General features: G+C 49.9%; 1 protein-coding gene across 2 annotated transcripts in view; it reads right to left on the bottom strand.

Moving 5' to 3' along the window:
* Positions 1 to 15,308, bottom strand: part of scube3 (signal peptide, CUB domain, EGF-like 3) — a 100,496-nt gene that overhangs the window by 13,477 nt on the left and 71,711 nt on the right. For both annotated transcript variants that reach the window (XM_083642287.1, XM_083642288.1), the window contains 2 exons: positions 10,299 to 10,415; positions 8,071 to 8,193 (listed from right to left, as the gene is read on the bottom strand). In XM_083642287.1, the coding sequence (XP_083498413.1) occupies positions 8,071 to 8,193; positions 10,299 to 10,415 (240 nt within the window). The remainder of the gene's footprint in view (positions 1 to 8,070; positions 8,194 to 10,298; positions 10,416 to 15,308) is intronic.

Below are 15,308 nucleotides of genomic sequence, written 5' to 3'. Positions count from 1 at the left end.
TTTTTGAAGAAAAGAGAGAGAGGGAGATAAAAACACCTTTGAAAAGAATGATTGTGTTTGGTGCTTTGGCATAGTGGTTGACCTCCTGCAGTCATGCACTTTTCCATTTCAATACAGCGAAAAAGCCTTTTTGAAATAACAAGCGGCCCCAGCACGAGTCAACAGAACAAAGTCTGCTCTTTACTTTAATAATAGGAGCTGGAGGGATGTTTTTCTCTCCGAACCTGCCAATCACTTTATCACATTCTCTTTTCTCCGCATGGCAAACGCCCCGATATTGTTATGAACCCCAGCTTTTTTGATGTCCATACTTTCCTCTCCTCATGCTTTGGCTCTGAGGCCATGTGGAAATAATTGGTTTAAAAGTCATTCCTGCAATTAAACAAATTATGTTACGAGCTAGAGAGTAGTGCTAGAAACCTTTCTCTCATCCAGCGCTCTCTCTCTCTCTCTCTCTCTCCTCTCCTCTCTCTCTCTCTCTCCTCTCTCTCTCTCTTCTCTCTCCTCTCTCTCTCTCTCTCTCTCTCTCTCTCTCTCTCTCTCTCTCTCTCTCCTCTCTCTCTCTCTCTCTCTCTCTCTCTCTCTCTCTCTCTCTCTCTCTCTCTCTCTCTCTCTCTCTCTCTCAACTCTCCCAGGCTGCATGTTCTCCCCTACATGCATCCTGATCAGTTGGCTAAATGTCATGAAAATTGATTATTACATGGCCATCAGGTTTTCTTAATGTCAGCAGAGCTCAGCTCTGTCGAGCTCAGGCAACACAAACCGGGAGAAAAAGAAAATTAAGAGATGTGCTGCATCTTTGCTGAAGATCGACTTGGCTCATTTGGAATGGTCGGAAAATGTAGGAAGTTCCCAGGAATATCATGCTTCCATCTCTCAAACTCTGAACCTCCACTATAAGCCAGCATCAAATAGAGGATGAAGGTTTCTTTTTATAGCATATATGGCACAACTTTACAGGAGCTCAGTTAAATAATGGCCTCTACCTTGAAGAAAGCATGCAGGCAGAAAGATTGATATCTGTCTGCGAAAATCCTACACAGTTCCACTCCACAAAAGGTGATCATATATTCCGACACGAGGCGTGATCCTTCATAGGGTACAGTTGAACTCCATCGTTATTTCACTTGAGTTTATGACTTGGCAGATTACAAGCAAAAAGATGAGTTTGGGCTGAGATTAAAGATGAGCTTGGACTGAGATTAAAAGCTTAGTGAGTGATCAGTTTACAAACGAGTAGACAAGACAGGATGTCTTCAGCACTTCAGAAGGAACAAGCAGACATCATCTATCTATCCAAATGACTCGACTCGCTTTTACAAAAAAAAAAATCTCACACAAAAAAAGGCTTTGTGTGAGATAAACCACAGGTATATGAGACCTCAGGACATCCATAACAGTGTGAGAGTTACAGTAACGTGCATCCAAAAGAGATGTTTTTGGCACGTTAAGCGTACGCTTTGATAAGCACACTCTTTATCTCACTCTTTATCTCACTATAGAGTCTCACCCCGAGGGGAATCGGGTGTGGCGATTAGATTTCCCCTGCAAATAAATGAGGCTGGAAGTTATCATGAAATCATATTGCGTTGTACCACGCCAGAGATGAGATAGTGAAAGGACGTCTGGCACTCCAACAGCCCGTATTTACCAGGCAGCTTAGGCGAAGTATGCAGCGGGTTGGCGAGGAGGTACGTGCAGGGAACCATGGAAGGACCGACGATGCCGAGAGACTGAGCGAGCGGCCATGTTGCCCTGACTGCTGCGTACGACTTGAGCGAGATGGAAATCAAAAACACAAAGCTCACCGATCCCCCGCAGTTATACCATCAGTGTTGGGGGTAACTCATTACAAAAGTAACATATTACATGTAATATATTACTTTTAGCAGTAACTCAGTAATATAACTTATTACTTATAAGATTTCAGTAATATTATACCAGTTACTTTGACAAGTAACTCAAGTTACAAATTGAGTTATTTATTTTTTTAAATCAAAGCATTTAAATCATCTCCTAATCAAACTGTTTTTATGCAAATAACCACTATAGATGACAATAACAAAGGAAAAGGATAACATTTAGAATTTTGTATTGACTGACTTCAAGATTGTTGAAATAATTTTTCTGGATGGTTCCAGGGTGGCGATGTCATTCTGTTATTACAGTGAAAGTAATGCAAAAGTAATGTAATAAGTAACGAGTTACTCTACACAGACAGTAATATTGTAAAGTAACTTATTACTTTCAAATGAAAGTAACTAGTAATATGTAGTAAATTACATTTTGAAAGTAACTTGCCCAACACTGGTTGGGGGTAACACGTTACAAAGTAACGCATTACTGTAATCACATTACATTTGGCTGTGACGAGTAGTGTAAGGCCTTACAGTCCCCAAATCCAGTGATCACAGATGACGGGAGTGAGATCTTCTGTATTGTCCTCCTTATTGGGATAGGGGTGGTGATACTGTAGGTGACAACGCATCTCAGGCGATGTTGCAGAGTAACGCAAAAGTCATGTAACGAGTTGTGTAAAGTAACGCATTACTTGATTTTTAAGTAACGTGTAATGTGTAATATATTACTTTTTTGAGTAACGACCCCCAACACTGGTTACCACTTCTCAGGTTTTTTCTGCTCTTCTGCTCACTCTTTGCACCAGACTATCTTTGGAGTCAGGACCCAACCTCTTACCTCGACTCCGCCCTTGCAGAAAAAACAGTCCAATAAGCAAATAAGGTTTCAACCAGTCCTCTGAGGATGCGGAAGTGAATTGAAAAGCTGTAGCCCCTCGAATGGCCACTAGGCGTCGGGGGCAGAAGGGCATTGCCCCCCATGTTAAAATGCCCCGACTTTGTGACAGGATTAAACATCTTTCCAGTTAGGGGCGAAACACAGTTTTGGTCTAAATAGCTAATTTCACCTTTTCATAACAACTGTAGGGGAGGTCATTTTTTATATAACTCGCCCGTTTGGCGTAAAATAGATGATAGAAAAGGGGGTGATTGACAGATCGCCTGTCCAGTGATCACGCAGCTTTGCCGATCACGGACCAATAGCAGGCGGAGCTGCGGCTCTGGGAAACTCCCATCTCACGTGAGGTGCGGAAGGCACTCAACCCATTCCCTCCCACTCTGCTGAGGAAAAATCAAGATGGTGACACCCACCGTTTGAACTCCGCCAGGAAAACGAAATTGAATGGGATAGATACGTCCATATTATTTATGTCTATGGTTTCTACAAGAGAGAAAGACACCTAACTGTTTACACAGAACAGATAAGAGCGTTATCATCGATGACCCTCCTCCCCCCTGGAGAAGACATGTGATCTGATAAAAGGCATCTCTCCCACCGTGCCCTCCTACGGGATTAGGAACGGGAGGGAACTGGACTTTGTGTTGCGGGTTTGAGGGCTGAGGAATGCAGAGAGGCGCTGCTCGCCAGACAAGCCCGGTCCTGACTTCTGGGCCCACAGTCCGCTGACAGCAGGGAAACACCATGACTGTTTCAACCCAGATAAACCCAGAGTTCAGTTTGCACATCTCAACACCCTGCCGTAACGGCAAACCTCTGTTTAAGTGTCATTTAGGGCAAAGCAGGTTTTCGGCGCGAGCGGTTGGAGATATTAGATGTCACTCTAAATCAACTGCAGGTCACACTCTGGACTTCTGATTGTACAAGTAGAATTCAGCATCTTTTAAATCAGTAGTTCTCAAAAGGACCGCTAAACTGACACAAATTAGACCACGGACCCCCCCCTATTTGACCCAGGGTCCCCCATCTGATGTGTTACTTAAAATAAATGATTTTCCTCCGTTTTGCTGGGGACCCCCTGGAACCCCCTCAAGGACCACTTTGAGAACCACTGTTTTAAATCACTGCTTGAAATAAATGTTCATAATCATAGCCTTCTATGCAATTGTTTTTTTACTGACTTTACTTCTATTGCGATGACCTGTTTTTTAGCCCTCTTTCTGATCAAAGTACTCTGTGTTTTTCTTGTTTGTTTCATTAGTGTTCATTTATGATGGGTTTATCAAAGCGCAACTATCATTATTATCATGACTATTATCAGAACTCAGAAGACACATAGTTATGTCGGGAGGAAATTCAATCTGAGGCGTGGAGTCATGTACCGACAGGATCACAGCAGCAGCCATCAGAGAGGGAGTGACTAAGACAGGCGCCCTGGCTCTCTCATCTCAGTTGGCCGGCGAGGCGAGCTGAGGGACGTTCAATCCAGGCGAGCTGAGGGATGTTCAGACCAGGTGAGCTGAGGGACATTCAGACCAGGTGAGCTGAGGGACGATCAGACCAGGCGAGCTGAGGGATGTTCAGACCAGGTGAGCTGAGGGACGTTCAGGCCAGGCGAGCTGAGGGACGTTCAGGTCAGGCGAGCTGAGGGATGTTCAGACCAGGTGAGCTGAGGGACGTTCAGGCCAGGCGAGCTGAGGGATGTTCAGGTCAGGCGAGCTGAGGGACGTTCAGGTCAGGCGAGCTGAGGGATGTTCAGACCAGGTGAGCTGAGGGACGTTCAGGCCAGGCGAGCTGAGGGACGTTCAGGTCAGGCGAGCTGAGGGATGTTCAGACCAGGTGAGCTGAGGGACGATCAGACCAGGCAAGCTGAGGGATGTTCAGACCAGGTGAGCTGAGGGACGTTCAGGTCAGGCGAGCTGAGGGATGTTCAGACCAGGTGAGCTGAGGGACGTTCAGGCCAGGCGAGCTGAGGGATGTTCAGACCAGGTGAGCTGAGGGATGTTCAGACCAGGCGAGCTGAGGGACGTTCAGGCCAGGCGAGCTGAGGGACGTTCAGGTCAGGCGAGCTGAGGGATGTTCAGTCAGGTCAGGCGAGCTGAGGGACGTTCAGACCAGGCGAGCTGAGGGACGTTCAGACCAGGTGAGCTGAGGGACGTTCAGGCGCTCAGGCGAGCTGAGGGATGTTCAGACCCAGGTGAGCTGAGGGACGTTCAGGCCAGGCGAGCTGAGGGACATTCAGGCGAGGCGAGCTGAGGGATGTTCAGGTCAGGTGAGCTGAGGGATGTTCAATCCAGGCGAGCTGAGGGATGTTCAGACCAGGTGAGCTGAGGGACGTTCAGACCAGGTGAGCTGAGGGACGTTCAGACCAGGCGAGCTGAGGGATGTTCAGACCAGGTGAGCTGAGGGACGTTCAGGCCAGGCGAGCTGAGGGATGTTCAGACCAGGTGAGCTGAGGGATGTTCAGACCAGGCGAGCTGACGGACATTCAGGCCAGGCGAGCTGAGGGACGTTCAGGTCAGGCGAGCTGAGGGATGTTCAGTCAGGTCAGGCGAGCTGAGGGACGTTCAGACCAGGCGAGCTGAGGGACGTTCAGACCAGGTGAGCTGAGGGACGTTCAGGCGCTCAGGCGAGCTGAGGGATGTTCAGACCAGGTGAGCTGAGGGACGTTCAGGCCAGGCGAGCTGAGGGACATTCAGGCGAGGCGAGCTGAGGGATGTTCAGGTCAGGTGAGCTGAGGGATGTTCAGGTCAGGCGAGCTGAGGGATGTTCAGGCCAGGTGAGCTGAAGGACGTTCAGACCAGGCGAACTGAGGGACGTTCAGGCACTCAGGCGAGCTGAGGGATGTTCAGGTCAGGGAGCTGAGGGATGTTCAACCCAGGCGAGCTGAGGGATGTTCAGACCAGGCGAGCTGAGGGATGTTCAGACCAGGCGAGCTGAGGGATGTTCAGACCAGGCGAGCTGAGGGATGTTCAGACCAGGCGAGCTGAGGGACGTTCAGACCAGGCGAGCTGAGGGATGTTCAGACCAGGCGAGCTGAGGGATGTTCAGACCAGGCGAGCTGAGGGACGTTCCGTGTGTGTGAGACAGAGGAGAGGAATGAGAGGAGAGGCCATATCGGCAGGTGACTCAGTGGGGGCGGCGCGGCAGCCAGGCGCAGCCGAGCCTGACAAACGCATCACTCAACAGGAGGCGAGCTTTATCACACAACCCCTCTTCTCCAGACAAAACACGCCCGCCGCTCCAAACAAGGACAACACTATTCCAAAGTAGCCCCCCCGCACGCCCCCTCCCCCCCCAAAACAGCAGAGCGCCGCGCGGGCGACGGAGGCACGCTGCCACGGCAAAAAAAAAGGCTGCAATTGACATTCCGATATGCACACAGACCATATGAGTTATCTGCAGCACGATTTCTTTTGACGAAATAAACATGTTGTTTTTGACGCTGCCAAAAATAGATTCTAAGTGACAAAACGAGAGATATGCCGTTTTCATTGTGACCACATGTGATGTTTGGTGTAGTCGTGTGTACAGAGTGCTGTGATTCAGTGCACCAACACTAAAGAACCTCGCATGACACTGATGTGGACCAGGCTGGATATATTGATTGACCACATCAATAAAGTGAGAATAAAAAAAATAAAAAAAACGGCCTGTCATCTGTTTTTCCACTCGGAGAGAGAGGCTGAGCTCAGCTCTCGCCTGCCTGTCTTCTCTCACCAGATGTTTCTGCAGTGCCTCTGATTCATCCAAGAACCCCAGAGGTTTCCGAGCCGGCCCTCTTAATTCCCCACACCTGTGTTCGGCCGTGGCAAAACTCTTTATTTGTTCTGCGGCGAGGGTCCCCCGGCTCCCCGCTGAGCGATGGCTACCGCCGAATAGAACGGACAAACAAGCCGGAGAGGCCTGGGTCTGCTGACTGGTCCCCCCTCTCTGCTGCCCGGAGAGGCCTGGGTCTGCTGGCTGGTCCCCCTCTCTGCTGCCTGGGTCTGCTGGCTGGTCCCCCTCTCTGCTGCCTGGGTCTGGCTGGTCCCCCTCTCTGCTGCCTGGGTCTGGCTGGTCCCCCTCTCTGCTGCCTGGGTCTGGCTGGTCCCTCTCTCTGCTGCCTGGGTCTGGCTGGTCCCCCTCTCTGCTGCCTGGGTCTGGCTGGTCCCTCTCTCTGCTGCCTGGGTCTGCTAGCTGGTCCCCCTCTCTGCTGCCCAGAGAGGCCTGGGTCTGCTGGCTGGTCCCCGTCTCTGCTGGCTGGTCCCCCTCTCTGCTGGCTGGTCCCCCTCTCTGCTGCCCAGAGAGGCCTGGGTCTGCTGGCTGGTCCCCCTCTCTGCTGGCTGGTCCCCCTCTCTGCTGCCTGGGTCTGCTGGCTGGTCTCCCCTCTCTGCTGCCCGGAGAGGCCTGGGTCTGCTAGCTGGTCCCCCTCTCTGCTGCCTGGGTCTGGCTGGTCCCCCTCTCTGCTGCCTGGGTCTGGCTGGTCCCCCTCTCTGCTGCCTGGGTCTGGCTGGTCCCCCTCTCTGCTGCCCGGACAATTCGAGTGACGGAGCTACTGATGATGTTCTACCATCATCGTGACATCGTGCGATCACCTTTCTGATTGACGTCACTGGGAAGCTCTATTTTACGCGTATTCATCCTCGTTAACTAATTCATGGTAAAAGTGTGTACGATGCTTTTAGGAAGCCCCGTATAAAACTGTCCCAGTCGTTGCTCCGCCCCCTCTGCCGATCTGGGGGGAGTTGTAGACTAGCACATGCTTCCTCCCATAAATGGTAAATGGTCTGCATTTATATAGCGCTTTTATCCAAAGCGCTTTACAGTCAGTAGGTACATTCACCCATTCATCCACCGATGGCGGCAGGCTACCATGCAGGGTGCTGGCACACCAACGGGGGCAATTTGGGGTTCAGTGTCTTACCCAAGGACACTTTGACATGCAGACGGGAGGAGCCGGGAATCGAACCACCGACCTCTTTTATCCAAAGCGATTAGTGGACGACCCACTCTACCTCCTGAGCTACAGCCGCCCCTCCCATACATGTGCAGTTTGCCAGCTGCTTCTTATCACCTGACAGCGAGGGGTTTCACCGGCATGACATAGCGCGTGGGGGCGGATCACTCCATTCCCTCCAGTTTCCCTCCACCCGTATACAGGCGGCCCGACCGACCAGAGGAGGCGCTAGTGCAGCGACCCCGGACACATACCCCTTAATCCGGTTTCCCACGCCGCAGACACGGCCAATTGTGCCTGTATCGACGTCCGACCAAGCCGGAGGTATAACACGGGGGGGCTCAAACCCGTAACCCTCGCTAATTGGCTCCTACCTTGACACGTCCTCTCATTGGTCAGTAGCTTGTAGCCCTTCTTGCAGCTGCACTCGAAGCTGCCCACGGTGTTGCGACACACGTGATCGCACCCCCCGTTGTTGAGACGGCACTCGTCAATGTCTGTGGAAAGAGAAAAATCATTAAAAAACACAGCGGATAACATCTCATCAGGCCAACCGGCAGCAAAGAAGAAGAAAAAAAACTTCACATCAAAAGTTCCTGCGATGGTCTGGACACTGAGCTTGAGCTATAGGAGGAACACCGGGTCAGAGGGGCAGAAGCAGCCAATATGAGATGACAATCTGTTTGGCTGGCCAGAGTGCAGAAAGTGGAAAGGAGCTTCAGGGATTTGCCCTCAAAATGGCTAAGATGTGAGTGTGCTTAGAGCTTAGAGCAGAGGTTCTCAAATGTTTTTCAGCCAAGGACCCCTTACTTACAAGATAGAAGATATACCGGGGACCGCCTCATTCTGATTTGTGATTTTCGGGCTAAGCTTTGTACAGTAATTGTTTCCACGGTAACGTGCTTGACTTTTAAATTGATAGCTTTGTTAGATTAGAATGTAATCCATGAACCATTTTAGATTTAAAGCATACAATCATTTCGTTGAACTATGAAGCTTTTGTACACACAAAAAAGGGTTTTATTTTTTAGTTTCCTGAAGACTTTTCGCGGAGCCCCTGGCAAAGTGTCACGACGGACCCCTGGGGGTCCCCGGACCCCCATTTGAGAACCACTGTAAGGCTTTAGAGCTGCCTCTCCCAAACTCCTCGTTGTCCATCCCTCTTCCGATCACTATCCGCTTTTACTCCTGTAGCCAATATCCCAATTGATAGATCATCGGCTCATCCCCGGCCTTTGATGCTGCGCTGCCTTGGCACATTTTGGCGGCGTTTCTGATGAGTCCTGAATCATCCCAAACGAGGCGTCTTGTCTCCTGAGGGACTGACTCTTCATCATCATCATCTGGTTAAAATAAAGGCATCAGAAACGGACTAAAATAATCCCCTCCCTTGCTCCATCGTTGTCTCCGTCCTTTAGAAGTGCTCTGGCCCTGCAGCGAGCGCGTCTTCGCGTGCCAGTGCTGTCTGGCTTTGTTTTTCCCCCTTTCTTTCCTCTCAGAACCAAACCAAACCAATAGAATCCAATGTACTTTTATCACAGTTGTTAGTGTAACATTATGAGTGGCGGCGGGACTTGTTCCTGCTTTTTTGGCAACACAAAATAGTCTCCATTCTCTCCAAAGCTCTCGTCACCTTCTCTGTCTGTCTGTCTGTCTGTCTGTCTGTCTGTCTGTCTGTCTGTCTCTTTGTTTTCTTGGTCCCCTTCACTCTGCTCTATTATAGTCCTTTATGTCAGTGGTTCTCAAATGGGGGTCCGAGGACCCCCAGGGGTCCTTGAGGGGGTTCCAGACGGTCCCCCAGCCAAAAGGGGGGTCATTTACTTCCGCTATAATTCCATTCATAAGTAACACAATGGCTATTTTGGTCATGGGTTTTATACACTTTCTGTAATAAAACATCTAAAAGCATCAACCTTATTATCATATGGGGGACCGTGGGACAAAATCCTATCAAACGGAGCAATCCGTGGTCTAATTTTTGTCAGTTTAGGGGGTCCTTCATGTGAAAACATTTGAGAACCACTGCTTTAGGTTTCACTCTAAGGCGTGGAATTGATTTGATTAGACATAGTCGATATAAAACCGAAAACTGCTGTATTTGACAACAGTGTACAGGTTGCTTGGGCTGAGGATGCACTGCCAGCGCAGCACTAAAGAGGAGGATTGTTATGGTAATGCAGTGGCTAAACTGTCAAGAAAGTTGGTGGCATCATTCATGACACAAAATATTGCTGAAAATACGCCGCCGCCAAACGGAAGGTAGTGTGAGATTGGTGGAATTAATAAGGAGAGAGGCAACTCGGGAGAAGTCGCTAGGTATGAATGAGTGGAGAAAGTGCAGGCTGTAAACAATCTCAGAAAGCCCAGTTGACATGTCGAAAAGGTGTGTGTGTGTGCGTGTGCGTGTGTGTGTGTGCGTGCGCGCGTGTGTGTGTGTGACTCGCAACGGACAAAGTGCAGGTAAGTGTAAAAGGGCGGGGATAGCGCCTGTGAGTGACACGTGGAGAGGGTCGATCCCAGCGTGACTGGCAATGAGACGAGTGGGAGACTAGGCGAGTGACAGGTGGAGACTAGGAGGAGCCGGTCTGATGCGTTTTTTTACCTTTGCAGGTCTTGCGGTCCGGCTGCAGGGTGAAGCCCACCGGACAGCTGCAGCGGACCCCCGTCACCGCGTCGTGACACGTGCTGTCGCAGCCGCCGTTGTTCACCGCACAGGTTTCTGCAGGGAGACGAGGAGCACTCACAGTCAAGACAAGTCCCAGAGAAAATACAACCCGTTGGATCTATACATGTCTCCCCCATCTAAACTGTAGGCATGCGTATAAAATGCGAAACCAAGAATGAGAAAGGCTCTGCTATATACAGGACAGTACCAAACAGTCTTGAGCCAGTGTTGCAGTCGAGTCCAGTGGGACTTTTGGAGTCCTGGACAACATTTTCAGGACTTCCCACTCGACTTGGACTTGAGAAGTGATGACTCGGACTAGGACTCAGAGGTTCACCTCCAAGTCTCCAATTGGAGACGAGGACTTTTTAGTAATATGCCCTAATAATTTAACCTCGCAAGCCAGCTGGATTCTCTCCCGAGATCTCTTGACGAGATTTTGGGCCAGAATCGCGTGTCTTCTGAAAACAATACCGCCCCCATCTGGCAGCGTTACTAATAATTTGGCATAAGATATTGATAGCTATATTAATTAGGGGTGGGAATCACCAGATGCCCCACGGTACGATATTATCGCGATACTTAAGTCACGATGCGATAGTATTGCGATACTGCGATATTTTCGACTGCAAATGATGTCCCCAAAGGAAAAAACTTTGTCAACATCTGTTTTATCTAATGAGATAAAGTTTCCAGTCTGTTCATCTCACTTCAATACTTTTTATTGCAGCAAAATGGGAATGCCATTTGCCAAAACCTGTCATAAATGTTGCACTTGACAGTTTGTATAATAAAATATTATAATATATAATATACTTGGCATTCGATACGATATGATATATTGCCCACGAAATATCGCGATACTATGCTGTATTGACCCCCCCCCCACCACGCTCATGTTCAGTAACTCCGGACTCGGGTAATGGGGACTCAATGTGGACTCTTCTAAGGTGACTCAGACTTTGACTCGAACACTGGGGGACTCGAGACTCGACTTTGGACTCGAGCTATAATGACTCGACCACAACACTGTCTCGAGCGTCAGGTAAACATGCGACGGGAAGGGGGAAGAAACAGAGGCACAGTCAGGAGGAGGGCTCTCAGTCCATCCAGCAGCACCACAGTGACGGATAGGCCGGGGTGAACCGGGAACCCCGGGCTGCAGAGAGCAGAGCTAGAGAGAGACGCAGCAGCTGAAGGAGATTAACACAGATGGTAACCCAAGAGGCGCTGGAGAATCAGAGTAACGAGGGGAAACAGTCGTTAGGAAATGTTAGATCTAACGCAGCCCGAACACACAGGGTTCTCATGCTTCCCAGTGTGCGTGTGCGTGTGTGCATGTGTGTGTGTACATGTTTATGTATGCGTGATCCTCTGTGGTCAAGGTGTATTACGACCTCCAAAACATCTCTGTAGAACATCCGCCCCCGCCCCCACCCCCCCCCCCCCGTCACAAGGAACACGGCTCAACTTCCAGACAGATGCCGTCAAAACCCACCACTTTTTCCCGGGTTCGACACAAAACCTTCCAGGCATTTCGGGGATAAAAAAGCAATCTCAGCTCCTCGGCGTGTCCCTGTGCTCCAGCTCGACTGATTTGAAAAGGGGAGGGTAGTCAGTCAAAGAGACGACAGCCGGCGTCTCATCATCACTGACACATTTCACCGAGACTCTCATTTTAAGGAACAGTAGACAGAGAAATCTGTCCTCGCACAACAGAGCGACGGTGTCGTCGCCTAATCGTTTTTGCCAGCTTTATAGATGAAAAACAATATGCCTTCTGTGACCCGGGACAACCCGCGGGTTCAGGTTAGCTGCTGGACGTCCGTCCGCACAACTCATCGGCTTCTCTCTAATAGGATGAGGGATCTTGTAGTAGAAGGAGCCAACGTCACAGCTGGCCTGGTTGAAGACTTCACGCTGGCAGAGGAGAGGGCAGCTCACACGTGGCACTACAGAGGGAACGCCAGCTGCACGGGGTTTTTATAGAGACTGAGGATCCCTTTGGGGGAGCACCTAATCCCCCTCACTCGAATGTAAACAACACAGGGCTCTGCATGCAGCGGCTCTGCACGCAGCGGCTCTGCACGCAGCGGCTCGTAACTAGCGCTTCACTAAAACCACTTCTCGCAAATAATAATAATAAAGACGTGCAGACGGGAATTATGCATCAAAGCAAAACAAAACTGTGCCTACAGTGATTTAATTTTCATGCTATGTAACCGTTTTATGGACGGCAACTCAAAAGAGTTCAGACTCAGAGGTGCCCAAAATTCTTCCCTATCAAGGGCCAAACATTAATCTGCATGGAGGGCCGTGGGACCAAAAATAAATGTTGATATTATGTTAAAATCTATTATATTTGATAGACAATTTACACTCTAAATCTGAAATAAATTTTGAAAATAATACTTTTATTAAAATATTTTATTAAAGTTAGATTTAGGGTTGATTGGGGGGGGGGGGGGGGGAGCTTAAAGTCGAGCTGAACCTGTTCGTCACGTGCATAATGAGTCCGTTTCAGACTGAAAACATAGTTTGTCTAAGATGACAGGTTGAGAGGCGGGTCATAGTATCATGTCGATGATTTTATTTGACAATTCTGGGGACTGGATTGGGCTTTGGCCAATCCTGGCGTGTTCCGCCTCCAAATCGAGTGGGATTCAGCGTGTTGTCGTGCTACGCGAGTGGGATCCGCGGAGTACCAGGCAGCCAGCTGCTTCGTGTGGAGGGAGCGGACAATCCGATGAATGGGTGCTGCCCGCCCGCCCGCCTGGAATCTCCGAGGGCAGACCCTGACAACCACGCTCTCAAGCGCGCGCCTTTTACGCTATTTCTGTAAATACGATATCCCTGGAATGCGCGTTTTAACAAGCCAGTTACATTTCTTTGCATTCTTAGAGATTATAGTTTTTGTTTTTTATCCATGTTTCTAACAATTGGCCAAGTTAGTAGTTAGTTTATGGGATAGGAATTAGGCGCACTAGGCGCCATTTTCGACTTCATTTGTAAGAGAAAATTATCCAGAAATGAAGATTTGATTGACAGCTGCATGTCGTGATATGATTGGTTGAAATGGGGTAGAAATTTGATAGTACTGGGTGACGTCAGCAAACTGTAAATTACTGTTATCAATGAAATCTTGAAAAACGAACTTTTGATGTGAAAAAGTGTGAAAAACGAAAGAAATTAGATTGTTGTGATTTGTTTTGCATACATTATTAAATAGGTGCACTAGTGCATACCCAGATATTTGAACTAAAAGAAAAGAAAAGTCATTCTTGGGTTCAGCTCGACTTTAAACATTTTCAAAGGCAAAGACACCTTTTCTGCACAGAAAGTGCATGCAACTTGAGGTGCATAACCCTAACCCACCCTACCCATAGAACCCATTGTCATTCAGATGTCTTGAGGTCAGAGGTCAAGGGACCCCTTTGAAAATGCCCACCCTAGTTTTTCCCTCACCAAAATCTCGCCTAAGGATCATCACACTAGCTTTAAAAATGATCCCACTAGACTAGAACCTCTGAAAGACAGTAAAATCACCCACCGATTTTGTTGTTGTTGTCAAATTCATGGTGGACCAAAACAAACGGGGAATAAAGTTGGCCCGTGGGCCACCAATTGGTCAGCCATGGTCCAGTGGATATTGCTGCCAGAGGCTGAACAAGGCAAGATGATTCAATTCATCGGGACAAAATGTCTGGTACACGTAAATGTATTTGGAATACAAATGGAGTGATTCTGGTTCTGATCCCAACAGGTGAAAGATAGTTCATTTTGGTGCTTAGCAAACTGTTAGCTAGAGAGGGCGCTTCAGCTCAAATCTCAGTCACAACAACCCAGGCTAGAGTGTGCAGCACTGCTGTGGGACCCAGGATGGAGTGTGCAGCACTGCTGTGTGACCCAGGCTAGACTAGAGTGTGCAGCACTGCTGTGGGACCCAGGCTGGAGTGTGCAGCACTGCTGTGGGACCCAGGCTAGACTAGAGGGTGCAGCACTGCTGTGGGACCCAGGCTGGAGTGTGCAGCACTGCTGTGGGACCCAGACTAGAGTGTGCAGCACTGCTGTGGGACCCAGGCTAGACTAGAGTGTGCAGCACTGCTGTGGGACCCAGGCTGGAGTTCGCAGCACTGCTATGGGACCCAGGCTAGACGAGAGTGTGCAGCACTGCTGGGGGACCCAGGCTAGAGTGTGCAGCACTGCTGTGGGACCCAGGCTGGAGTGTGCAGCACTGCTGTGGGACCCAGGCTAGACTAGAGGGTGCAGCACTGCTGTGGGACCCAGGCTGGAGTGTGCAGCACTGCTGTGGGACCCAGGCTGGAATGTGCAGCACTGCTGTGGGACCCAGGCTGGAGTGTGCAGCACTGCTGTGGGACCCAGGCTAGACTAGAGTGTGCAGCACTGCTGTGGGACCCAGGCTGGAGTGTGCAGCACTGCTATGGGACCCAGGCTAGATTAGAGTGTGCAGCACTGCTGTGGGACCCAGGCTAGACTAGAGTGTGCAGCACTGCTGTGGGACCCAGGCTAGAGTGTGCAGCACTGCTGTGGGACGCAGGCTGGAGTGCGCAGCACTGCTGTGGGACCCAGGCTGGAGTGCGCAGCAGCACTGCTGTGGGACCCAGGCTGGAGTGCGTAGCACTGCTGTGGGACCCAGGCTGGAGTGCGCAGCAGCACTGCTGTGGGACCAAGGCTGGAGTGCGCAGCAGCACTGCTGTGGGACGCAGGCTGGAGTGCGCAGCACTGCTATGGGGACCCAGGCTGGAGTGCGCAGCAGCACTGCTGTGGGACCCAGGCTGGAGTGCGCAGCAGCACTGCTGCGGCTTCACATAATTGCAAAGTGTGAGGCAGTGAGAGTTGGCAGACGTGGTGATCAGACGGTGTCGGGACATGCCTGCAAAACGCTTAGTCAGGCAGTCATCTCACCAAACTGTAATGATGGTGTGT

The sequence above is a fragment of the Poromitra crassiceps genome, assembly GCF_964638095.1.
Source record: "Poromitra crassiceps genome assembly, chromosome: 8".
NCBI lineage: Eukaryota > Metazoa > Chordata > Actinopteri > Beryciformes > Melamphaidae > Poromitra > Poromitra crassiceps.
Note: the sequence above shows the minus strand (reverse complement) of the source record. Positions and strands in the feature narration are given on the sequence as shown.